The sequence below is a fragment of the Enoplosus armatus genome, chromosome 6 (assembly GCF_043641665.1).
Source record: "Enoplosus armatus isolate fEnoArm2 chromosome 6, fEnoArm2.hap1, whole genome shotgun sequence".
In the NCBI taxonomy this organism is placed as follows: Eukaryota; Metazoa; Chordata; class Actinopteri; order Centrarchiformes; family Enoplosidae; genus Enoplosus; species Enoplosus armatus.
Genome location: NC_092185.1, coordinates 17542680 through 17569165, shown reverse-complemented (window position 1 = coordinate 17569165; position 26486 = coordinate 17542680). Strand labels below are relative to the sequence as shown.

Here is a 26486-nt window from a genome sequence, read left to right as displayed (position 1 = left end):
CAACACCACAGCTTCATTAACCAGAAGAAAATAAAAGAAACTCCTCTTGTCGCTGAAGGGACAGTCTTTAACACAACACAGGCAATTAGGATCAATGCTTCTAAAATCAATTATGCATGTACTATACTCTATATGTGGTATATGCACAGGAGCCCTGTGGCTTATTAGCTGAATTTAAGCAATGGGGCTTAGTGTGTGTTTAACCTAAAAGAAGGAAAGGCAGACTTTTTTTCCTCCTCCTTGCTGTACAGCTTACTTGCTCAATATCTTTGGCTCATTCCTTCCCTTGCACTCTCATCCCCCCTCTGCCTTTAGTTTTTTGTCCACTTTCCTTTCTTTGATCACTAAACGCTGAATGAATATTTGTTTTGCTTTCCTCCTCCCAGATGTCTTTGTTTCCCAGCTTTTATCAAACATTTCAGTTTCCGTCGATCCATTATGCACGTTATTCACAGCAGGAATCTCTTTCAATGGGTTAGACAGCCACATTTATGGGTTCCTCCAAATCAATAACAGCCAGCCACAGTATATGTTAACATACACTCATCATTTCCGATGAAATTGATCCCCGTCCATGCAGTTGCAAACACGTTCATTTCGTCTCTGTAAATTAATGCTTTTGAAAATATGCACATTTATTCATGATCTCATCCATCAGCACCCGGCTCAGGCATGCATGCACGTACTCTGTACCGCAGAAACACAATCTCTCGCCCACGCAGCCACTGATGAGACAGACCACACATCAAGCCGTGGCACACAGTCCAAGTGAGTCAACTTTATGCCCACCTAATTAATAATGCAGCTTCCAGCTATGCATCATCTGTAGCCTGAGGGCGTCGCATGATGCTGTGCTACAGAGTATGCTCATGTTGCATACTGTGGAGGGTTTGTCTGTTGCTCAGACGCAATTACAGGCACAAAAAGCAGGAACACGACAACAGCTGTGTCCAAATTCCAGTGCTGTACATACTATACAGTATTTGCAGTTAGTGTACTTTTAACTTAAGACAATTCTGCTTTTTACAAACAGAAATATAATATTAGATGTGTGCTAACAGCAATCATCCAGTTGGAGAGCATTTAATACATTTTCACCATTCCCAACCTCCCTGAAGCTGTCTCATCAGCACCATTCAATATTTTCCAGCAATAAATAGCTCCTCCATTTACCTTCGTGCATGTGCAATTTACGGTATTGATGGATCATTTTTTCGATGTTGCCTTTGATCAGTTTAAGCTGTTAGACAGGTGAGCCACACTATTCTGAGCTTAAGCTCAGCTCATGCTGGCATGCTAACATACCGTGCTAACATGCTAATGTCAGCATGGGAAGAAAGAAAGACAGAAAAAGTCCTTCTTAACCTGACTTGAACTGAGGAGATTTCCATCTGTTAGTGATGCATGATGAAAAGTCGAAGTATCACCAAATCAGGAAAATGGATGTCTGTACCAAATGTAATGTCAAGCCATCTGAGACATTTTACTCTGGACCACGGTGTTGGACAGACCAACAGAAAGCAGACACGGCCATGCCTAAAGCCACACTGCTTTCAGGGCCAAGCAGCATAATGAAACAGTATGCTATGAGTGTGAGTTTAATACCTTCTAAAAGGTGAATTACCACCATACTTTATATTCGGTGGTGTATGCAAAAAAAGTTCTGGTCATATAATGTTTAAAGACATTCTTGGAGGGGGAAAAAAACTTCTGAAAAAAAGTCAAAGAAAATCACAGCCCTGTGTTTTGATAATATCTCTGTGAATACAAAACACTGCTAGACTTGCAGAGCTGGAAGATGCTGCTTTGAGAAACTATAAAACATCACTCGAAAGCCGTCCCTCAGGAAGGAACGGACTGTACATCCACATCTATCGTGCATTGTCTACGAGGGAATGCCTATAGCTCAGCACATGAAAAGCAAAGGCACATAAACATCACAACTAGATGACTAAATAAAGGCACATTATAGCCTGTGTGAGGTGCTTTTACAGGCAATAAGAGTCAACCATTTGCACCACGGCAGATAACCCTGATGAAAAAACGATCTCTATACACTGTCTAATTTAAACATTTGAAAGATTTTTTCCCAATGCAATAATCCTGCAGTGTGAGGAATAGGAGAACGGCCGTTCGCCTTCAATATTCACATACTTTCATCTGAGATTCTTGTTGGCTATGAGGCTGGCCACACATCTGGATGGCAGCTATGTACGAATTTCTCATAGAGGGCAGACATTTCACTCTACTTTGGTATTCCCAAGCAGAGGTAGCCACTGACAATTGAAATTTAAACATCACAAGCAGTTAGTTAAAATGTAGCCTACCAGAGGTTTTAGAAAGGTCAAAGTTAATTTGCGCATCGGCCAAAAAACGTCAATATCTTTAATCGATTGAGTATCAAACTGCAAACTCAACCAAGTGATTCAGAGTACCATGCATGGTTGTTTAGGAATTCATCTATTAATCATGTCTAAAGCATCATGCAGATACATTTTATCTACCCGCGTTTTGCAACAAAATTGTGCTACTGGAAACTGGAAACTATCATCTTCATTTATCAGTAGAGCACTTTCAAAGCCCAGGTTACAGTGCTTCACACAGGACAGCAAATTGAAATCAGCGCTACATGCATTGCTACATGCTACAAGATTTGAGCTTATCTGAGACTCAGAGAAGCTTGCAATGTATTTTTCTGATAAGAAGCTCAAGCAGTAAGGAAGGTTATTAAAACAGCAGACTGAAATATAACTGTTGTACAATGCTGATCATTGATAAGTACTCACGGTTTATCATTGCTTCAAATGGTCCATATATGTTCAGCTTACTACTAAACCTACCTACCAAAGATTTGTCACGACTATGATGTCCATAATACACATGTGATGTTCAATAAATAGCCATTTGCAGAAATATGCAAAATGCTGCAGAGCAAAAGTGAGTGACCAGTGGCAAAATAAGCAATCAAATGCTTATTTTGTGCTTGTACAAACAGTATACTGGTGGAAAATAGAGTACTAATTAAAAAGGGGACAAATGTGCATTGATGGACTAAACTGACTGTCAATATAATGTCACTTTCATTGGGGCTCATATTGTTTATTATTGTTATATCAATCAACAAAAGATTTATATTTCAAAAAGACTTCTCTTTTGAATGAAAAATAATTAAGACCTTTTCTGGGTTTCCAGAGCAATGCATTTTGTGCACAAAATATTTTTTTCTCTCTCTATCTCTCTTGCAACCATATGCTGTAATTTGCCCAGCAGCTGCCCAGCAGCTCACATACATATATACCACAGATCTGTACACATCACATTTGTACTGCAAACACACTTGTCCTTGCTTTTTGCACATTCTCTCCACCACACAAAGCTGCTTAAGAGAGGGACCAAAGGTGAAAAACACCACTATATCTCTTCCCATTGTCCACTGTGTCTCCTGCTCTCGCTTGCTGCTTTTCTCGCCTTCTCCCCTGGCTCTCTCAATTTCCAGCATAGTTTTAACATGCCTCTGGCATGCGGGTGTCCATATGAAACTATCAAACAATGAAAACAACATAAAGAGGAAGAATGGGCGAGGCAGAGACAGAGAGAAATAAAGGATGAGGAGGGTGTTAGAGGGGATGATAAAAATACAAAAAAAAAAAAACAGCTCTGCAGGAACAGAGTGGTAATATCATCTCAAGTGTTGCGTTTAAGCGTTGCCCATCTGAACAAAGCGACCGCAGACTGCCAGAGGAAGCAAGAGCAGAGAACAGAGGCGAGAGGAGAAAGCCCATGATGAGAGGAGACAAGACAGTGGGACATGATGAGGTGAAATGGTAAAGAGAAGTGATGAGAAAAGGGTGTAAATGGGAGCCAAACGCCAAAACTGAGAAAAGTTGATGGGAGGTTAATGGTACATGAGCCGAGTGAGTCAGAGAGACAGAGGAGGGAGAGCAATAAGAAAAAGAAAGAGAAGACAGCAATTGAAAAAGATGGTGCAGAATCCAGTAATTACCATGAATGAGACCACTGTTGCATGCAGGGACTAATCTAGGGCCCCTATTCATTCTCTGAGCTTCAAGTATGACCCCTTTCCAAATCTCATACCCTGTAGTTTTCCTCCCTCTGCTCTCCTGTCATCACTCACCCTCCTGTTCTCCATTTTGTTTGCTGTTTTCATCCTTACTTTCCCTCTTTTTTTGTCTACCCTGCTTTGTTTCATTCCCACCTCGCCACTCTGGCTCGACTTCAATCCACTCATCCTGATCACTCACTTTGTTGTTTCCCGTTCCCCACATCCTCTCTGTTCTGCTCGTGCCTTTGCTTCCTGCACCTGTCTCTCAAGTTTCGGCATGTTTATTCCCATCTCTGCAGACATTTTTTTCCCCCTGCTTACTTTCTCATCTTTTCCTCCACTCAGTTCCTCCTTTTACCCTCCATAGTGTTTTTTTCTTCTCTCTACCAGCACCCATGACCACTTCCCCAGCTCCCGTTTCCACCTCCCTGTTTCTCTCTTCTTCCTTGCCTTCCTCCTCGATTCCCTGTCTTTCTACACAATGAATCCAGAGGGTTTTATCTATTTTTCCACAATGGCTTTGCCACTCTCCCTAATCCCTCATCTCCATCAGCTTCCCTCTTGCTCTCTATCACTCTCTCCCTTGTGCTTTCCTTCCCTCTTCCGCTCCATCGTCTTCACACTCACATTTTGCTCTTTTTTTCATCCCATATTCTACCCCCTCGCCACCCCTGACCGTCCTCTCACATTTCTATCTCTCACACTCTCTGACATGCAATCCCTCTATCCTCTCTCCGGGGCACTCTTCTTTTTCCTTCCTTCCACTTAAGCCTTCCTTCTTCATGCATTTCCATCATGGATACACGCACACCAAACACATATATGGACGCTCAAACCTCCAAAACACACATGCACCATTGCACCCTCACCTTTATCGCCACCCAAACACACATCTGCATTCTATCACACCTTAAAAATCGCTGTGGCTCTTTGTCTGTCAAGCAAGACCTTCGGCTCAACCATATCATGGGTGAATGCGCACTTACAGTACTGGCAGCAAACACATTTGCAGAAAATAACCCGGCACATTATAGTGAGACACCTAATGCATCACTCAAGGGTATCTATCTGTTTACTCCTAATAGCTGCACACCATTTTGTTCCATTACAACTTAGCTGTACAACTAGTAGATGCATGAAAGGATAATGCAGCCTATTGGTAATAATTAACACTGAATTAGTTAATGTAAGGCAACCAATAAATAAATGCACAACATGGAGAAATCATGCATGAAAAGGTAATGCAGCATTCAGCAATGAGACTAGAAGATGTGTTTAGTGATCCGAAGCCCTTGCAAGGCGACAGCCAATCAGTGGGATTTTATTTACATTTAATGGGCCATCTCTTTTGATAAGATGCAATGGAACACCTGGTGCCAGTGTACTCCAATTACTCCAATTTTATATGTATATATCAGCTTCTGTTATTTACTTTAATACACCATTCCTGCAAAACCGTGACACCAAATCTGGTATCACACTACGATTTACTCCAGCAGACTAGAGTTGTGATTCTACTTAGTGACTCTGCTACTTATGGATGGGTGCATTAGACGAGCTGGAAGAAAAGATAATATGGTCACAAAAATTGTGTGGGGGAAATTATATTGAGCTCTGGGCACATAACCATGTCTGTATCTAAATTTCTCCAACATTCATCAAAGCTATCCAAGAGAATAAAATCATATTCAGAGCACCTCTTCTCTCTGGTTTCATAATTTTCTCCATTTTTAACTCAGTGCAATTTAAAAATGCAAAAACAGCATTTTCCCCTTCTCTTGGGCCCCAAAGAGCCAACAGAGATAAAGAAAAAAAAAGTTGTACAAACTTATGGAAACATTTCTCAGAGAAACCAAAAACAAGGAGTGATTAAATTTTCCTTTTAAGTCCTTTTTACTGCACGCTGAAGCTATTAAGGACTTCATTAATAATCTCTAAACTTTTGCAAAGAAGCAGTCAAAGCATCTGCCACCACTTTGCAGCTATTGAGGACTGAGCGGGGTGACTAATGAGCAGTCAATATCTAGTATTGGTGCAGCCTCGACATCTTTTGGTCTTTCTTTAATGTGATATTGTTTCAGAAAAATAATGGCCTTGTGAGCCTCGTTGGAGTTTGCACAACGCAGACTTTTCTAAAAATGCTAGTGTGCTGTGAAAAGAGTGGAGGTACTGTAAATGACTGAAATTAGACGCAGAGATGGAAAGAAAATACTTAAGAGAGGGGAAGCCCCATTCAAGCACACTTTACATGGTGATCTCACCTCCTTTCTGCTGTCAGCCAACCAGTGAGTGTGTGCTGAGGGGCCAGAGGGGGGCACGTCTTTCAAGCCAAGTGTCGACGGAGCAGCGAAATGTTGCGGTTGAGGCCAGGCTTAACACACTCTGATGTAAATGCAATGCTCGGAGAAGCACAAATCAGTGAGTTAATGAGCTTGTTTTTGTCCATTTTGCGGTCTTACATTTTATAGTGTTACTGAAGTAATCAAATGGTTCAAAATCAGATCAGTCATTATGATTCAGAGCTTTTGGCTGGTGCCTGGCCATCATGGACCAGGCCAGCTCTACCAGAGATTGACACTTGTGCTATATTATCTCTTAATGGCAAACCTGGTCTTTCCTCTGACTCATCCATCCAAAAAGCTATTAAAGTACAAGTGTAGTAAGATTGGCAACAAGAAGTGATGTAAAACAAAATCACTAGTGCACCCACAACACATGCGCCCACATACATGGACGCACACAAACAAAAAAAGCACCCTCATTCCAAGTACAACTCTACCCTATAGCAACAGTAGAGCTATTGTTCAGAGTGAAATTCCCCCACTTGTCAGTGGGTGCAGGTCGTCACTTGACCACCATCACCATGGTGACTGAATGAAGATAGGTTTAGGAGGGAAAGGTTGTTAATTTACAGGAGCCTGAGCAGCAACGGCTGACTGGAAATGATTCAAGGACGGGAATGATTCATGCAGACTCCGGTCATGGGAGTGACCCCCCTGTGTGGCCATAGCCAATGGCAACGAGGCCCTTAAACAACAGGAGCTCTGAAAAGACGCTTAGCCTTGGTGAGTGGGAGAGAGGGAGGGACCGGATGACAAGAAATGAAAGATGAGACAAGCGTGGATATATTCTTAGATAAAGCCCAGAGAGCACACACTTTACTAAAGCAGGATGCACACAACAGATGGGTGGATGAACTATGGTATTCATCTCCACATGAGAAAGATGCTAAATGCTACTGCCAGACCTCCCAATTTAAAATGCACTCTTGCAATACTGGAAAACTATTTTACCTACAATTCAAATAACGGAAACAGAAAGCTGCACCCTCTCAGTTGAACGCTGCCAGCAGCAGCTAACAGCAACTTGCCAACTGCTTGGCCTTCCTCTCCTGCAGACCATCAGCCGAGAGCCCCTCAACACAGCTTTGTGTACATGCTTAAGGCTAACAAAAGCAAAAACCTGAAACTTTTCCAGAGTTCAAATCCATGGGCGGTGACATGTGCAACTTTCCCTATTTGTGCCTGTCAAGTGCGCGTTGGCTCTGATGAACTGGCACTATTACATTCCACTCCCACACCTCAGTCTACTGCCATTATATTGCCCTGCGCCATTTCACGCTCCCTCCCACACCTTTCTCTCGCTGCCAGCACTCTGAATGCTACTGACGAAGGGCATGAGCAGACCAACATCTCACCGTCACACACGTCTCTACCACAGAAATTGCACATGGATTAACTTGTCATTTTAATCTATAGCACCTATATTATTTGGGCCCTAATTCTGCCAGCAATCAATGGGGGAGGACGTGGCTGTGTGAGAAGCTATTAGAAAGCTAAAAGGATACCAACAGTGAATACAGACTGAGGGACTTTTAATCACTCTGACATTCTTTGTTCTTTATATATCAGACTGACACCATATATTAATGTCTAGTTTACTGGCAAAGCTAATGGAGAGGCAGGAGTTACTGCTAGATGTCAGCAGACAGTCACTGTATATACAACCCAGTCTGAATTTACTGGTGTTTATTGGCCCTCTAAATGGCAGGGCTGTGAAGACAGGTTGTTGAATACATAGTGCTTATGCAAAACAGCAGATGTAGTGCGAGTGGATCTATGGAGTAGTTCTTACACAGCCTTAGGAGGATATAACAAATAGAAAGCTGCAGATTACTCTCTGTGGGAGGGGAGCATCCCTGGAGTTTAAAATGAGGGATTTGACTTCTCAGAGAGCAGCGCTCCATACACAAACCAGAAGGTTAAAACTGCTTTTTGTGCTGTTGGTGGGAATAGAGAGGGTTATTGGATATGTGGCGATGGTGGCTGAAATAAAGCTTATGATCACATTAATGTTTTAGTTGGACAGACACTGTTACAATAAGCCACCCTCCTTTGACATGCACCGTGAAACAAGTGATTCTTGCTGAAAGGCTTATCAAAATGTACAAAAGAAGCTGAAAAGTTTAATTACACACAGTCATATTCTCCTAAAAGTCTTACTGCTGCTTCATTTTGCAGATCTTGGACCACGTTTAGTGGGTGGCTTAAACATTATCAAACCAATCAGGGTCAAGGGTGATGTCAGCTGCCAATGTTTTGACAGTATAATCATGTAGCACATTAATGTTAATTGTCAGCTTGCTGCCCGATATCTCACTCTGACTGACAGTTCTCTGAGGACCTGTAGACCTATGATTACTCTGATGGGGTCACTGGTAAAAACATAATTGAACAAACGGTGTTGTTGCAGTTTTACTTCATGGACCATACAGGATAGTTTACATGAGCATTCTTTAGTTTGCTGAAGGTCTCTATAGGAGTCTGGACACTAAAAAACACGCATACTATACAGTAAACACTGAGGCGGCATGTAAACAAAGGCCTACCCTTGGGTGTGATTCCTTTATTATAAGAGTGATACAAGACACACTTCAGCAGAAAGACTATCAATAATCTTGTTAACAATGCATTGTAATTTAAATCACATGTAAACAGCTTTATCCAGCAAACAGCATGAATGTATTCCAAGATGTGTCCTGAATGTCAACATTTCTGAACCATTCTGCAGAATTGATGTTGCCCCTTTTGTTCCAAGAAGCCTAATTGATGTTTTGAGGCTTTCAAAGTGTTTGTGGGCCGCAGGCGGTGCAGTCTTCATGGGTTTAGGATTTATGTGCCCTTTATTTGTCCAATTATTGTGCTGATATTAAAATAAATGGTCTAGAGGAGATGCAGCAGCAAAAGCATAAATTTTCCTCATGAGATGTTGGGGAGCTACAGTACATCCTGACACTTGATTGTACAGCTTTACTGCCACAGCTTCACATAGCTTTTATGTACAAGAACATAACAGAATTTGGACATATGTGTGTGTTGTCCACTGATAGAACAAATGCACACACACAACCAAAACAAACGCCATAGGAGCTTGTTACTACACAAAGCATACCTTATCTTCAAAAACACACAAAGCCATTGAGAGCTTTTAAAGCCCTCAAACCATCCTCCGGCCCTCTGTTCCTGCCGTCACATCACTTACACTTCCCCTCACTCTGTTCCCCTTTTCTCTCTCAGAGCAACTTCAGTTAAGAAAAACGGCAAGATGAAGCTTCTTTGAGATAGAGGAGATGTGAGAATGAATCACTATCACAGCCTCCCACAGCCACCACGCCATCTGATACTCTTTGTCTACTTGTGCTAATTAATGCGTAATGAGAGACGCTGATGTGTGCATTTTAAATCAATTACTTTCCTTAAACGACTCTAAGGGGATTCTCAACCACTTTTAAAAAAAGCGTCAACTTCTGTGCTCATCACTTTTGTACCGAGTCTTTAAACTTGTCAGTGCCATGACCTTCAGAGAGTTTCTTTTTGAGGTGAGTTTTTTGCAATTAAATATGCAGAACAATCACTGTGAGGTGCACTGTCACTGTGTGTGTGTGTGTGTGTGTGCGTGTGAGTGAGTGAGTGTGTTCATGCACATGCTTCCTTGGATATGCAGAGTGGCTCTCTTGTTCTCAGCGATGGCTCCCCTAGCATCTGGCTCCGTGTCCCGCGTGCCCTGCGGCGGCATTTCAACAACAATTGGTTGCAGGGGCAAACATGCGCTCCATCACTGCACTCTCTATCCCCTGCTATAAGCAGACTGGGAGACTGGGGAGAGCAAAGAGAAGCTCAGCTTTGCAAAACTAGCTTTCATGTCATTTCTGTTTCCTGAGTTACACTGCTCGGCCTCGGGGCTCGACTTGAGATGGATGCTGCTCTCATCCTCGCCGGCTTATCGCTACCCCTCACTCAGTTCTATCCAAATCCCTGCCTTTCTCTACCAAATCACCTGTCTCTCTTCGCTTACTTCCATCTTCCTGCCCATTGCTATTCATTGCTACTCGCGACTCCCTTTCTGGTTCACTATATTATGTTTATGTGGTGTGTTTTCTATTTCGTTATCTCTGTTATCCATTACAAGCTCCCCATCCCACTCCTTCTATCTCACTGTGCGGTGATTGCACCAATGCATTTATAAAAGATTGTGTATTGTTACACTGCACTGTTTGCCACTTTGCCACCTCTCTGCTATTTCAAAAATCAATTACCCATCAAATAAAACGATAAACAGTAAAAGCAGCTCTGTGCTGCTCTGTTTGTGTCTAACTGTTCCAAATTGTTTAAAATCCCTCTGATGGGAAATAAAAACACTGGAGGCATAAAAAAGCTAGGAGGATGGTGCTGCTTCTGTAGATCTAATTATTTGACACCTCTAGGGCAGGATAACCAAACGCTACGCTACAGTATACGTGCCATGATGATGTGTCCACTGACAGGCTGCCTGCTGATCTCTCACTAGACTATTCAAATCAAGGAACCAAATGTGAAGACACTGAAGCAAGTAATTGTGGGTAAGGAGGAAGAGGAGTTGAACAGAGGGAGAGGTACAGGAGAGAGAGTGAGGAAGGAGATGCTGTGCTCAGGTGGCTTAGAGCGGATATTGTATGCCTTATCTGTCACCTGCAGGTCTGTGCTTATTATAGAGAGAGGCAAAGTCAGAGCAGAATGTAAGGTGAGTATGTGTGTGTGTGTGTGTGCGTGTGTGTGTGTGAGAGTGCATACAGGGAAGAAATGCAGGGAGTCAAACCGCAGCGATGCCTTCACTCCCTCCGAAGCACAGAGTGATGACAAAAAATAAATAAATAAATAAAAAACAAAGAAATAAAACTGAGCAGCGCTTCCTTAATTTTCTGCTGTGAAGGTCACAACAACACGGAGCTCACAACTTCTCAACACTTGTATTTTACATGGCAAAATAAGCAGGAGAACGTTTAGGTCATTTGCGCACCATACATACAAATACTACTATAAAATCAATGCTGACCGGGAGTCACTTCCAAACACACTCAGGGTAGAAGTAGGTGCACTGGTACATTTCTGTGCAAGCTGAATTGAAGACATGTAAAACTACTCTTGCATAGTTGTAAAATCTGGCATTTTTATGATAAAAAGATAAAACGTCACCATCACTAGACTCCTGAAAACCTTCAAGAGATGGAGGCAGTCATCTTTTAATTGTTTAATTTTCATTTAACACGAGCAAACATTTTTCAAATTCATCCAATATTAGGTTTTCTGCTGACAGTGAGCTGTTCAATCGTTTCCACCCTTCATACAGTATCCAGTATTTGTTGTGAAGACGTTCTGAGATCTAGTGCCTCAGACGCCGTGACGAGACACATTCTGCCAGCCAGCACCACAGTTGGTATTGTTCACTTGTCAACAAGGAAATGAGTGCAGTGGACACAGATATCAATCAATATTTCTGCATCATTATACAGTTGTATTCAGCACTCTGTGGCTCTGCATTGAGTAGTGGAGTCTGAAAAGGATGGGCTTGTGCTGATGGATGGACTCTCTTTCTCTCTGTCTCTGTGGCAAACATTATACGAATTTCAAGAAATCAGCTTCACTAATAAAGGCAAAATAAAAATGAGACTGACTAATGTTAGAATATTACATTTGTGAGGTAATACATTAGTAGCCTAAATTATAAGAAGCAGAATAATCATCTCCTGCAACCATTATCCCATCTGTAGTTTGTCAATAGCGTCAGATCAGAGTCATCTTTCACAGCCGAGGAAAACCCGAACAGTTTTATTCTATATTAGAGAATAATTGGTGTTGAAAAGATTCCCCAGGTTTTACTGTGTTCATATTCTGAAGTCTATGTGCCACTGCTGTGCCTGTTTATCAGACATGTTTCGCCTCTCGAGTTTTGATCAAGTTTCTGCTGACTTTGCCTATCTCAGTATTGGTAATAACTTTACTGTCTTGTGGGCGATAGATGCTGACAGGTTATCGTCGACTTTTTCCTTTGTACTCCACACTCAGTTTTGTTATTTCTGACAGACAATTTTTTTTTACTAAAGAAGTAAATCAATGTGACAGCAGCACCTGGACAGAAGGATAGAGATACACATGAGTTCTAACAAAAGAAAAAACACTGTCAGTGGTCCATATTTGGTGGCCTGGGGTTACAGTATAGGCACATCAGGGATGGACTGCTGACAAAAATCATGTTGGCTTGCCAGTGGAAGTACAGCAGAAGTGTTGACAGAAGCTGACTGTGAGAAGTGAAGCTGCCAGTGGAATAGGATTGGTATGCCAGATGTAACTGGTACCTGCCTCACTGACTCACTGTCAGGGACGATACTGTCACAGTGTTACTGTTACAATGCAAAGTCTGCACAATGTCATCAATATCATTATATTTCTCACCATCACACTGATGCAGCCGTGGTGTGTTTTTGTGTGTTAAATAGGCATAGTGAGGAACAAAATCACAGCAGCTCATGTCTTCTTTGGCATGAAGTTGAATCTGTCAGTGGCTTTGCTGCATCTTTATGAAGCACAAACTGCAGAATATGTTTCCTAAGTGATGTTCTCAGAAATATCAGAAGATGTGACATATTGAGTGACAGACTCTTCCCACTCATGTATCATCATTTTATCCAGTTTAATAGAAAAGCTAAATACTGCACCTACAAGCTTCCACCTGCTCTGAAATCTGCTGCAAAGTTCACTGCCAATATTTCCAACAATTATGGCCTGATTAAAATCAACAGCAGATGAAAGTGACAGTGGTTACCACCTAGTCTCATCTTGTTCTGTGTTTCTGCAGCTATTTCTGACAGACTGGATCACAGCACGTTAAGGCTTCTAGTATTTCATGTACAGTGTTTTTCCCACTATTTCTAAAACTCTCTATAAAAGACATCCACATAACCATTCTTGGATATTGTTAAAGGGACTGCTAATTGTTATCTCCACATCAAGTGATTGTTAATATGTTGTTACTTTTTTGAACATTCAGTTTTTAAAGACATTTTCATTCACATTTTCGTCAGTCTTTTAATTCTGTTCTAAAGTTATTTACTATTCCATCTCATAAGATTAAGAAAATCATACATGTCTCATGTAGTAAACCGGTTACTGGTACATATCTTAAACACAGTTTTTTAGTTTGGAAAATATACTCTTTCAAGTGTAGTTTAAGAGAGATAATGAACAGACATCAATACACATTTTGTTGTTTAGTTTTTGACATATGGTCCATCCATCTGGAGATAATTCACATCCCTAAATCTGCACATTATGTGCACAAATTATGACTTACCTGCTGTAGTTAGGCAGAGCTCCTCGTCACTGTTGTCCTGACAGTTATCCTGGCCGTTACACAAGAAGCTGCGGTCTACACAGTGGCCATTCCGACACTTGAAGCGAGCCTCCGAGCACACCAATGGGTTGCCTGCTGTGGTTGAGTCAGAGGTCAATGGTCAAGTGTTAGTTTAAACAGGGTTACAGTGAGAGGCTTCAAAGTTACCTGAGACACAGGAGCAACTCTGGGAATGACTGAGAAACAAACTTCAGAGCATAAAGAAATTATTCAAAAGTAAATTAAATTAATGATCTGTAGTGTGTAATTTGTTAGAAGCTGCTTTTATGTACTTGTTGGTCCCATCCCATCTACAACACATATTTTTCTTAAAAGAAGGCTATTAGGTTTTCATGGGGGTTTTCAGAGAAGAAATTAAACATTGAATACAGTGTGAGTTAGTAAAGCATGTGATCTGGAGAGACTGATGAAAATCAAACTGAAACAAAAAAAAAAACAGAGGACTAAAAGACTTTCAGAATCCTGTCCAGCACTACCACTTCCTTTTAGCACACATTCTGTTTTTTTCTTTGTTCAAGCTTCTGTAAAATGAGGCAGAATTATCTTGTGAGAAGATCCAGACAATTACACAGTCATGACGCAGTATGTGCTGTGAGCGTGGAGAAAAGCTTCATTTAAATGGCTAGATTAGATTTGTGAGCATGGGGCCCTGCAGGCTAGGAACACTGCCTCTGACAATGGTGAGTGATTGGCTTGATGCATGCTTCCCACTGGGAAAGCAGGGACGGGGTCATGTGAGGATAAACTATATGCCTGATAATATAGACTACACCTGGTTCCTGGTGTTCCTCTTGCCCTTCAATTCAGTACATCATGGGTATTAACCTGTGAAGGCAAAGCTAGACCTGAGAGTGCAGAGTCAGGAGTTACAAGCAATGCAAACAAATAAAGATAACTCAAACCTTTTTGAAAAGTTAACAGAATTTGCTACATTTGCTGATTATAATATTTAATATTTGTCACCACTACAATTATCTGCTCGAAATGTAGGATCTGATAGTGAGTGGAGGGGACAGCAACAGTACAGAAATTGTATTCTTTATGGAAGAATTTTCCTCTGAAAGGAGAGACATAGAGAATATCTGCTTAGAAAGTACAAGCAACGTCATCCTGGCATTACAAAAACTAAAGCAGTTCTGGTCTCAATTCTAGTGACCACACCTGCCCCCACTGTTCATAACCAAATCTAAAAAAGGCAACAGTAACATGATGATCATGTGCGTGCTGTGCCTCTGGAAAAACACAGAGATCGCTGCTTTTAAAAATTAATCTGAAGATGGAGGATGGGATGAAGGTTCAGTTTTATAAGCAAGGTCTCCTCATTTTTTTGTCAACAGCTGAACAGTGCTGTTTTCCAGCATTTTGCACTAACACATTCTAATGATGTACAAGGTTTGGGTTTTTACATTTTTTTTATTTCTAGCTTAAAGAGGTACTCCAGAGGTTTAGTATTGCACTTCTATAACGTTTCAGGCTTTATTTTATATATTTATATTCTCCGAGCCCAAGCTGAACTCTGCTTCCATCACTACGGCATCATCAGTTATTTTCTCTTAGTTGAAATAGCTTCTCCACAGAAGACAACCGTCAACACTCAACCCACCACTGGCTATATGAGCAGTGCAGGAACTGCAGTGTAAACTGTTGGGGGACAGTACATCATCATGGCTTCTTGTGGCCTTGGCACGAGACAGCTAGCTATGGTTGGAATTGGTTGTCGTGTGAGACTCACTGCAGTTCTCCTCGTCACTCCCGTCAGGACAGTCACTGAAGCCGTTACAGCGGAAGCGTCCGATGATGCAGTGGACACCATTAGCGCAGGCGAAGAATGTAGGGGCGCACTTTGACTTGACCTTAGCTAAGGACAGATGGAGGGTTGGGGGAAGTGGGGGAAAGAAGAACAATGGATTAGTTTATGGGTGATGTGGAGATGATGCAGCAAAGCATTTTCGATGTACTACTTCATGTTTTATGACAGAATTAGCCCTGGCTGTGACACACAAGGGTAGTTTGGAAGTTTTTCTGGTAATAGCGTAACAGATGCAACCGTATGTTCTGAAATTAAAACAGCAAACCATTCAACTGTGAACCATTGTACGAGATTCAAACAGTCAAACACCTGCTTTGTTATAGAGACCAATTAATTACACAGCTCATTTTCTTCTGTAATGCTTAACTTCACATTCTCTGAAGTATGACAAGTAAAGGGTAAGATCCAGCGCCCAAATACTGATAAAAGAAGAAAACAAGTTAATGACAAAGACAAAGAGAGCAAATCGTGAGGGAGAGTGTTTGTATGGATTCTGCCATTGATCAGCCTAAGCAGGCCACAGGTCTTATCTTGCAGGACAGGCCTGAGACTGAGTGACGAGCCTGCAGAACATCAATGCCTGGCATTCTCCGTTTAGCACTAACCCCTAGTTTTAACTCAAACACATTGATCTTCCCAGGCAGAAGGAGGAAAAACAAGATAGCAGGTAGATGTAAGCAAAGGCACCAGAAAATAAAGGACCTCGCTTTAGCTTGATCACGCTGAAGTTAGACTTTTAAAGCCTGATGGCCAACACAAAAAGACATGCAAAAGACATTGCAGTGCAGCCATCGCTATTTACAGTTTATAATAATGAGCCACATTTGTGTGAAATACAGTCTCCTCTCTCAGACCACAGTTTCTCTACTCTGGCCTTTGTTAAACTACTCATGGATTATTCCCTTCCAGTAATTTGCATTAGAATACAAAAGCTTAAACTTGTAAATTTGGTTTTGTGGGAGAGCTACTCCTGTTGTAATCGTACTTATTGGAGACAGAGAAAGGAAAAGCTACCCATTACAGCTAAGACATTGTAATGATACCAGTTAAATAAGACCAGAAGTTAATGCCAGAGAGGGAACAGCATTACAAACATTTTAAACACTACAAAACAACAAAAGGATGGAACAACCCACACACTCAAACACACAGGGAGGGGGAGAGTGAGTGGGCATACGAGACATCTCAAAGCAAGCCACCAAACAGTTTCTGTTTTTTCTCTCCACTGAATACAAAGGGTGGAATTGGCCTGCTCATAGGTTGGCATTGTGCCGTCTCAAATGCCAGGGGCACACATTTTTCCCTCTATAATATATTGTGGTGGGCTGATTTATGAGCTCTTTCAAGCTGCGGCGATTATGTGTAGCGAGTGGGGAGGGCGAGGCATAACAACCACGAGGGTTTGGAGCGCCCGTCTCCAGGATGAAATGTAATCCGCTGAATGCGGGAGGAAGCTGGGATAGCGCCTGGGATAGTGTCTATAGTCTGGGAAGCCTTTGTTTACCTGGACAGCAGAGCAGAGCAGAGCCCTAACAACCCAAAGCTAGTATATCACATTCATTAGAGTCCAGGGAGAAAAACAGACAGGGCTTCGGGCTGTAGCAACACATAAAAGAAAAGATACAAAAGCATGCTGCTGTGGAGGGATACATTGAAATTCATCTGGCCACAAACAAAGGCAGTATCATCCTTTATTCTCTATTTTTATTTATTTTATTATATTTTCTATTTCTAGAATATTTTGTTGTGTTCCTGTTGTGGGAAATAAAGGACACATGTCCTGTTCTTGTGGAAATATATAAAGTTTCTTCTTGGAAAATACAAACTTTCGCCTTCTCAGCAAGGACATGGATGCTGACGGCTTTCTTTCATTTGCTCGGTGGGCTCGGCTAGAAGGACAGCTCCGTTATTGCTCTGAGATTCCTCATTCACTTCATCCGAATCCTCATTACCACTTCTACTGCTGGAAAGACTCATCTGACCCAGTGTTTATGTTCCAAATTAGCTCAAAAGTCACATGAAGGGCAAGCTCATGAAGGGAGATTCGTGGGTGGGAGAGACAGCGCTGGTTGGAGGGACAGAGCTAATGTGCTTAGCTGTATTTTGGGGGATGCATGGCCCTTTATAGCCTGAGCTGAGCAGTTTTCAGAGCAAGAAGATGAAAAATTAATTAGAAGGAGCTAATTGAGGGTGGAAGATATGGTAAAAACACAACCTTATTAAGCTTCTTTTGATAACCATGTGAACGTGTCTTGTTTTATTCCAGGTCTGGGAAGTCTACCATTTGAATCCAAATACTGCTGTTGATCCAGGTAGTGCTCATTCATTTCAGCACCTCTGCAACCTATAACCATCCATTTCATCCGTACTTCATCCCTTCTGTCATCACTCTGTTTCTGAGTTTGAACTGCTTTAGTTCCATGCCAAATTTTCTTTCTCTTCTCTAAGCCTTTGTAGAAGTTGTTTATGAAAAAAGCAGGCAGGGTGTTGGAGGGCTTCCAAACTTCCAGTTCCAGTGTTCAGCTGAGCAGCACAAATGAAAACGAATGAGGTTAGCAGTCGAGCTGATTCCTTGAGGTAAGACTATCACTAGCGAAAAATCGTGGCTGGATCACACCGAAACGCGTAGTTGGAGGACACACAAACACAAAGGCACAAAAACACACTTACACATAAACATGCTGTCTCTCTCTCTGTTTTACTGTCTCCTACACAATTACAGGCACACACTCCATACTCAGGTGCCTATTTTGACATCTGCCTAAAATATTTAATTGAGAAAACCGTACTGTGCTTTCTCCAAACATCCATACTTCATTTGCTTTATTTTGATGTTTATTTAGAATAACAACAACAACAAAACTCAAAATATTTCTTTCAAAAGGAAAAACAAAGTTCAAGTCGAGGGCAGGGAGTGTAGCACCATGGCATATTTTGGGTTTCACAGTAAATCATTTGATAATCTAACATGAAGTTGAAACAGAATCCTACTGTTTGTCTCTTCTTCCCCGTCTTTATCTCCCCTGTGGCTTCAGCATTCATGTCAGGCCGAATCCGACAGCATAACTCCTGTTGTAGATGCAGTTTTGCTTTGCTTTTCCCCCCAATATGCACCTCTACGCCCTTCTCCACACTTTCTCCCCTTTTCTCCCTCTCCTCGGCTCCCCAGAGAACAGAATAACTTGTTCGGCACGGATAGGCTTGGTCGTGATGGGCATGCATGATTGACAGGGAGAGGAGGAAGACTGGAGGAAGAGACTAATAAGAAAGAAAACAGCGGAGAGTGAGCGGGAGAGAATAGAGGCAGAGAAAGAGTAGAGACAGCCGAGGACTTCAAAAGGTTTCTCTGACCTTGCTGAGCACTTCTGAGGGGAGGAAATCAATAGGTAATGGAGTCAGGGTGTAAGCAAGAAGGGCACGGGCAGTTTCAGTCAAGAAGGCTCGGGGATCAAAATAATCATTCTGTACATTTCACTGTCTAAGCCCTGCACACTAGTTGTACAATATAATAACCTTCTGTGGGCAGGAAGAGGCATTGCAACGTTATAAAGCTGCCTTCATTCCGAGGGCCAAGCGTTTACGGGCCACTGGCGTTCTGCAAAGTCATCAAACTTCATGCTAGATGAGGAAGCAAGTGCGGCGCATACACCATACGGCAGGCGCACGTGCAAATACCCGTAATATTTCAACAACTTCCGATAAAAGGAGAGGGAAGCAAGGGCACATAGTGAAAAAGCAGCGAGTGATCTGTCAGATAATAACCCTGCAGCAATATTCATCATGGAAAGCAACGGGCTGCTAAAATTGCCTTGCTCGAGCTGGTAGCGCCCCAACATTGCATTGTGAAATGAAAAGACACCATTTCATACTCCTTTGAAGATTTCGAAACCAATCATTTTGCCTAATTTGTGACAATCGATCGGACAAGGATAGCTTTCATTCTAAACGAGAAAACTGAAAGAGAAAAAAAGACAGCAGAAGACATAATCAGAGAAAGAGACTGTATGTAAGACATGAATCAATATTTCATCCCCGTTCCTTGGTATTAATTAGACCAGCTCATTGATCAGTCAACCATTAACCACATGGGATGCACCAGACTCTCAGTCCCATTAAACCTTCCTCTGCTGTCCTTACTGTTCCTGCAATTAATTCTCCATATTATCTTCATTTTCTTTCTATCTTCTTCTCCTACCTTTTTCTTTTTGACAGTTTGTTTTTCTGGGCCGGACTAAAACAACACACACAAACCAAGACATACACCAGTCTAAGTCCCCCAAACTCCTCAAATCCCACCTGCTTTATGTACACACCCACACAGAGACACAAATACAAACGCACTCTCCGAGCAAACAACACCTATGCACAATGAAGCAGTGCAGAACCGAGCATGAACAGAAGAATAAAAACATATCTGTCAGCACTATATGGCTCTTTGTGTTCGAGTCAGTGCATTGGTCACTGTTCTTATCACATGAACACACACTTCTAATCTTAGCAACCCCTTCCCTACCCATGGTGGGTCTGGTAAAGAATTGGCAGTGTGTCAGCCTTTATATCTAAATCATAACCAATCTGTCTCAGAAGTCGTATTTCTACCCCTGCTGTTCGGGGAGAACTCTGTTGTTGATAAGCATTTAGAGGCTCTTTTGAACTTTAAAGCATTTTGTGGAGGTCAGAACAGAAAAAAAGAAAAAGCACAATTGATGTCGCTCCAGGCTTTGGCTGTGTTATGACTGAAGAAAGCAATAATGTGATAATATTCGAGAAATCCAATGAACTGAATTTATTTTGCCACTAATTGTTTTGAAGCGCTAACAGGATCAATAAAGAGCGCATCAGGTAATGAAAACTCCAAATGGTTATGTCCTTCATTGTTATGAAGTATTAATAGACTTTTAAACTAACTGACAAAACATTCGCACTTGTGAAAGCCAGTGATTGAATAAAGCAGGCCAGGAGTGAGAGCCGCTGCTGGCCTGTACAGTGCATTTCACATAAAGCCAGACTGTAGCTGTGACAATTAAAGAATAATGGCAAATGCTAAAATGTGTAGCTCAAGTTAAGACAAGTCATCAAGTCAGCGAACTGACACAAACATTGGCCACACCAAACCGAGTTTTGAATTGAGCAATGGTTCATTTTATTGTTTATTAATTCATCATCTCATTCAAAGTGGAAGATTGTGTTATTTCTTTTTTCAAAAGTTACACAGTCTTGCTTTAACGCCTGAAAGGCTAAAATGATCCAATATTTCACAAGAAAAAGGGAGTTATTATAAAGAAGTCAGATTTTATGTAGAAGATTTATCTTGTCTCGTTCTCCAGGTTGGGAACCATTGCTCTTAAGAAAAGGGGGACTCAACCAGCAACATCCTGTTTGTGACTAGAGAACAAGAGTTTTTACATAAAATGTGGTCTTTTAAATGCAAAATACAACCCAAAAGACACTTATGTCATTTAGATATTGAACAATAAAGATTGAAGTGCGAAGACAGGCACATTAGCCTTCATTAAAGACATGTTGATGTGCAAACTGGATTTTGAGCAGAATATGAGGAGACTAAAAGCCCTTTCTTCATTCTTTAAGAGCCACTGGCCCGGCTGATGGCCCTTCTAGTTAAATACAGAGTAAAAGTTGAATGTGCACAGAAGTTTGCAAGTGTATAATTCTGAATACATGAATTCCTCCACACAGAGAGGCCACGGCCTCAGCCTGCAGGACGGTTCAGAACAGTCATTTCTTTGAAATATGCTTCTCTGCCTTTTCTCTCTCTCTCTTCCAACCTAATTTCTGTCCCCTCGTCTTTGATTCCCCACTTCTTGCTTTATACATCATGTCCACTCACCCTTTCGGCCCCACTACGCATCTCTCTCGCCTGCTCATGCCCTGCACAGACAAGGGCAAAGAGGCTAATCCTGGCTCTGAGGCCCCGTAAGCTCAGCCAGCTCTCCTCCTTCTCTCCTCTGTCAGTATCCATTTCGTCTGACACTCTCCCGGGCTGTTGTTATGGACACCAGAGAGCAGGGTGGTACTTTTGACCTCTTTGTGTGAGGAATTAGTCAGCAGCCTGTCTCTGAATCACTGCTTGAAGACCCCTTAGACGTGCCAACACATATACATACAGGCCCACGCACATAGAGCAGATGCTCAATATTGCAGATATTGTACAAACTATTGATTTGCTTTCATCTAACATTCAGTTAAATTCATATGGAGCAAAGCAGAGGTTACGCTCCATAAAAAATTGGACTTGATAAAAACGATCTGTAGGGGGGTCCTGGCCTCCACAGCAGGACAGTAACGCAATAAGCTGCATCTTTAATGCAATAAGACGCAGGCTGCAGATATTGCCTCTCTTCTCTCAGCCCAGACTGTTATTTAAGAGCCAGCAAAAAGTATTTACATGACTCAAGTTGACCCTTGTGCTGGAGGGGACCGAAAGAACAAACAAACAAGAGAGGAGCAGCGGGGCTTGTGAGGAAGGGAGAAGCCTGTCTTTTCTAGGTGGATAAACATTCACTGACCATTCGAGAGACAATTCCTGGCCTCTAAGGCGTAGCAGACTGGAACACATCTACAATAAGTAAACAATAAGGACAGAGGCAGACCAGGTTTGCATGATTCCCTTCTGAACGTCCTCACCCACTGATAGCACTGGAATAAGATATAGTCAGGTCAATAAAAAAAGTAGAAAGAAATTCTTTCTGAGGCGAAACAACTTCTGGTAAAAAAAACGAAAATCTGCCAGAAAGTGTCATCGTGAGTTTGTGTGTAGGTGGTTCTGTCTTGCGAGACACTTTTGTACTGAGTGGACCGATGCACCCCTGTGCAGTACGTGCAAGTGAGTGTGCTTGTTGGTGTATTTGTTTTTGCAGATCTGAGTTTTACAAATTTGACACAGATTCAAAAGAAAACTGATCTTGAAATTGATTTGTTCTCCTTTGTGTTTCCCCCGTTAGCTACGTGGTTTCCAAAACATAATTCTCATTGAGACACCAGGGAGATGTCACCACATATGACCTTTACCTCAGGTTCTGCATAAGTATTCCTTGGATCAGAGACGCCCACATCAGCACAATCTGCTGGCTGAGCTGCATGGGTTTACAGGGGATCTACTCTCTGACTACAGCTGTCCTCTGGTGCAAATGCACGTGGTAAAATAAAGATTTTATATCTTCACCCATACATATATTATAAATACATAAAGTTATTATGTATGTATGCATGCATGCGAAGCACACACTGTCCATGCCCAATAGAGAAAGAGAGAGAAGCTAAAAACATAATGCTTTAATGATCTCGTCTCATCCCTGGCCACTTAACATGGACAAAAGTGGTCAAAAGCTTTCAAATTGATGGACAATTAAAACACATGTTCTTGGAAACCTCCTGACAGAAGCCATCCACTCATATTACGGATGGGAGGAAATTTAATATCCTCTGGTGGTCAACGCTGCTCTGCCTCCATCGTAATTAATGTGATTGCAAAGGACAGTGGCCAGATGTCATCAGATACATTGTGTGATTTCCTACTTGGTTATATAAAGGTAAAAAGAAGTCAGTCTGACAGCAATATTTCACAAAATAAAAGGATTTTTTTACTATTTTCTGAGGAGTCTGCATTGAAACGCACTATTCATGTAGCTGAATGACAGAAAGAGAATAAGCTAAGTCAACAAACTGTCTTTCAAGTTAGCAAATACACCACCCCCCTCTGTTAAATATATATATATATATATAACTGTGAGTGTGTGTGTGTTTCCTTAGAGGGGGGTGTCTAATTATGACTGTACATGCAGAGAATCCAGTGCTGCAGTCTCAAAGTTTCCAGGCATTGTGTTCTCCTCAGATAATAGACATCCAGACAGAACTCCTGCTGTAGCCACCATAATGAGTCCTCCTCTCCTTCCCTGACTCCCTCGTTTCCCCCTCCCTCCAACTGTCTGTCTGTCCCAGCAGAGCCCCTAATGGAGCCAGAGGTTTGTCTGGGGACTTTCGTGAGACAGTCGCCGGAGATATCGACTGACAACTAGCCATCTATTTGAGGATAATAAGGCCCACTTATGCCAGAGCAGATAATGTAGACGTCGACAACAAACACAAATAGTTCTCTGACAACCGGAGAGGCAGGCTGAGTGTGATGCTTTATGATAACTTGCTTTTATCTTTAGCAGTGTAGCATGCAGTGCCAGCAGCAGACAAAAAACACCCTTGCTTGTCTGTAAGTTCAAAGTGAAAGTACTTGAGGTGAATTTGACTGAGAATGTAACAAACTGACACATGGATTGTGTGATTAGATAAAACAGGAACACGTAATGTATTTAATTCTGATGAAATTAGTCCAAATGCATCGGACTATTATTTTTAATAGTTGTTGACAGTTTAAGGCCAATGAGTGATGAGAATCTGGGGCACAGAGACCATCCAAAAAAGTAGTTTGATAATGCAACAGACTCCAATAGAAGTTACAGGGATGTCAGTAGTAAAGGTGCAAGGATATAGTCAAGACCAGCACTTCTTTCCTATGTATATACAACTTAAAATGACAGAGGCATTACAAACTAAGAAGATTGATGACTGCAAAGTTTGTGGGCTGTGCGTGTCTATATGTGTGGCTGGCATGCCATGGGACGCAACTTTGTCAAGAGTAGTCTGCCTGTTCCCTGAGCTGCCAGCAAGAGAGAACAGTGAGAGAAGTGACTGCTGGGGGAGGAGGAAAGAAGAAAATGAGAGAGGTGACAGAATAGAGGACAAACCACATGTGATTTCTTTATTTTTGGCAGGGAATTAGCTGGGTAAAAAAAAAAAAAAATCTCTGCAAGAAGACGGTTATGCTTTTCTAATTGAAAGCAAGCCTCTCAGAAGCAAATTACAAGCCAAAAGCCAAAAATCATCAGATTGAAATAAAGAAGAGAAGGCGCAGAGAGGAGTGAAAACGGGAGTGCGAGACAGTTAGAGAGATGAATATATCGGGGGATGGGGGTTTCCATTCAGTGTGGCAGGGCTTCAGAGTCAATCTTCATCAGCAATCCCATCTTTGTGTGGAGCTCTGGCTGAGATGGGAGGGGGAGGAGGAGGAGCAGCAGACCAGAAAGATCAAAGCCAACTAAAAGTGAGGATCAAAACTGAACTATTACTGTGGCCTTACAGTAGAATTATACATGCGCTACTATTCCGACACACAGAAGTAATCGGCCTTTGCTTTGATGATATTAGGTTTGGCCCTGGTGTTAAACTGGAGCCGAGCGTCTGGCGGGGAGGAGGAGGGCTGCACGCTGTGGGGGAGAGGAAACCGAGGATTGAGGAGAGAAGTTCATTTAAGTTGGCAGAGAATTAGGTTTAAATGGCCCTTGTGGCTCAGGAGAAGGGGCACAACTGCAATGTTGGATAGCGCGAGGAGTTCAGGACTTGAGAAGACATAATGTGACTCTAAATAGGCTATCTGGCTTCATTGCTTTAAGACACAGCTGAGGCCTAAAAAAAAAGAATGTCATAATGGAGTCTGAACTGGACTTACGACAGCCTTTCTCGTCGCTCTTGTCAAAGCAGTCGGGCAATCCGTCACACTGCCACCCGCCGGGGACGCACTTCCCATCTCCACACATGAAGTTTCCAGGGATGTTGCACTCTGTGGTGAAGTTATTCCCCGGGAGCAGCTGGCTCTCTGATTGACAAACAGATAGAATGACACAGGAAGAGAAAGAGAGAGGAGGACGACAAGAAAGAGAGCAGAAATATTACTACTAACGTCACTTCATGAAGAAATCAAACAGGTAGGGGGATATTGCATTCCAACGCTATTCATCACCACAGTCAAAATGGAAGAATGTTATTATCTCCGTTCTCAGAAGGAAAAAATATTTAAGGCAGTGGCTCTATTTAAAAAGCCATTTCAATCTATGGGCAAATAAACAGAGGACGCTCTCATGAATAAAAAAGCAGAGGAGGTCATTCAGTGTTAACGGTATTGTGGGCGTAAGCCTCCCTTTAGAGATGGGCGGTATCATAATCGGGCAGATAAGGACACAAACACCAAAAGAACAATCACATACAAACAAAGCTCATGTTTACGTCTTCGATGTAGATGCACAGATATGCACACACAGACCTGGAATGAACACATTCAGCAGAAAGCATGTGCCCTGAACTACTTCGGGGCATTTCTAGTTGACGCAGTGCAGCTGCGGCATAATGGGCTGGAATGTGAAACATGGCCTTTTGGCTGGGGTTTGACACTATGCGGAGAGCAGCTTAACTCGTAAACAAAACTACGGGTGTAGTAATGACAAGCTCCGAACAGACCCGGGGAACACTTTCATGCTGCAGTGCGGAAACTGGGTTCAGCTGGTAGGCCACTTCATTACACTTGAGAGCAGGAAGAAGGAGGGGGACCTGCTGCCAATAGGTGTGGACCTTTAAGCCTCATATGAGGGTGTGGTTAACCACTAAAGTGACTGATATGGTCACACTATAGATCTCTCTTTCTTACACAACTCCAACTGTGAAGAGCAGCGATGTGAAAATGAAAAAGAAAGTAGTACTACCAACTGAACTGCTATACTTTGGCTTAATTAAGGATGGGACAGCCTCTACCTCACACTGACTCATATCTAATGACACTAGTGTGTTTTACAACTGACTCAAATATGAGACTTTCTATGAACCTCAGACCAAAGAAGATAATTGTTAACTCATCTGTGGTCTTTTTTTTAATGAAGAGGATGATTGTGTGCCAGATCTAGTGGTTTATTAAATGTAAAACTCATGGTTAGAGGCTGCTTGTGACACACACCAACATCTCAAACAGCACTGACTTGTTTATATTAATGTTAATACTCTACAAATAGCACATATTACATGGTCATTTAAACACGTCACATTTCA

General features: G+C 42.0%; 1 protein-coding gene across 1 annotated transcript in view; it reads right to left on the bottom strand.

Annotated features, from left to right (window-relative positions):
- Window positions 1-26486, bottom strand: part of ldlrad3 (low density lipoprotein receptor class A domain containing 3) — a 60084-nt gene that overhangs the window by 14465 nt on the left and 19133 nt on the right. Inside the window, exons 2-4 of the mRNA XM_070907050.1 lie at window positions 25120-25266; window positions 15522-15647; window positions 13730-13864 (exon numbers count right to left, since the gene is read on the bottom strand). Of these exons, the coding sequence (XP_070763151.1) occupies window positions 13730-13864; window positions 15522-15647; window positions 25120-25266 (408 nt within the window). The remainder of the gene's footprint in view (window positions 1-13729; window positions 13865-15521; window positions 15648-25119; window positions 25267-26486) is intronic.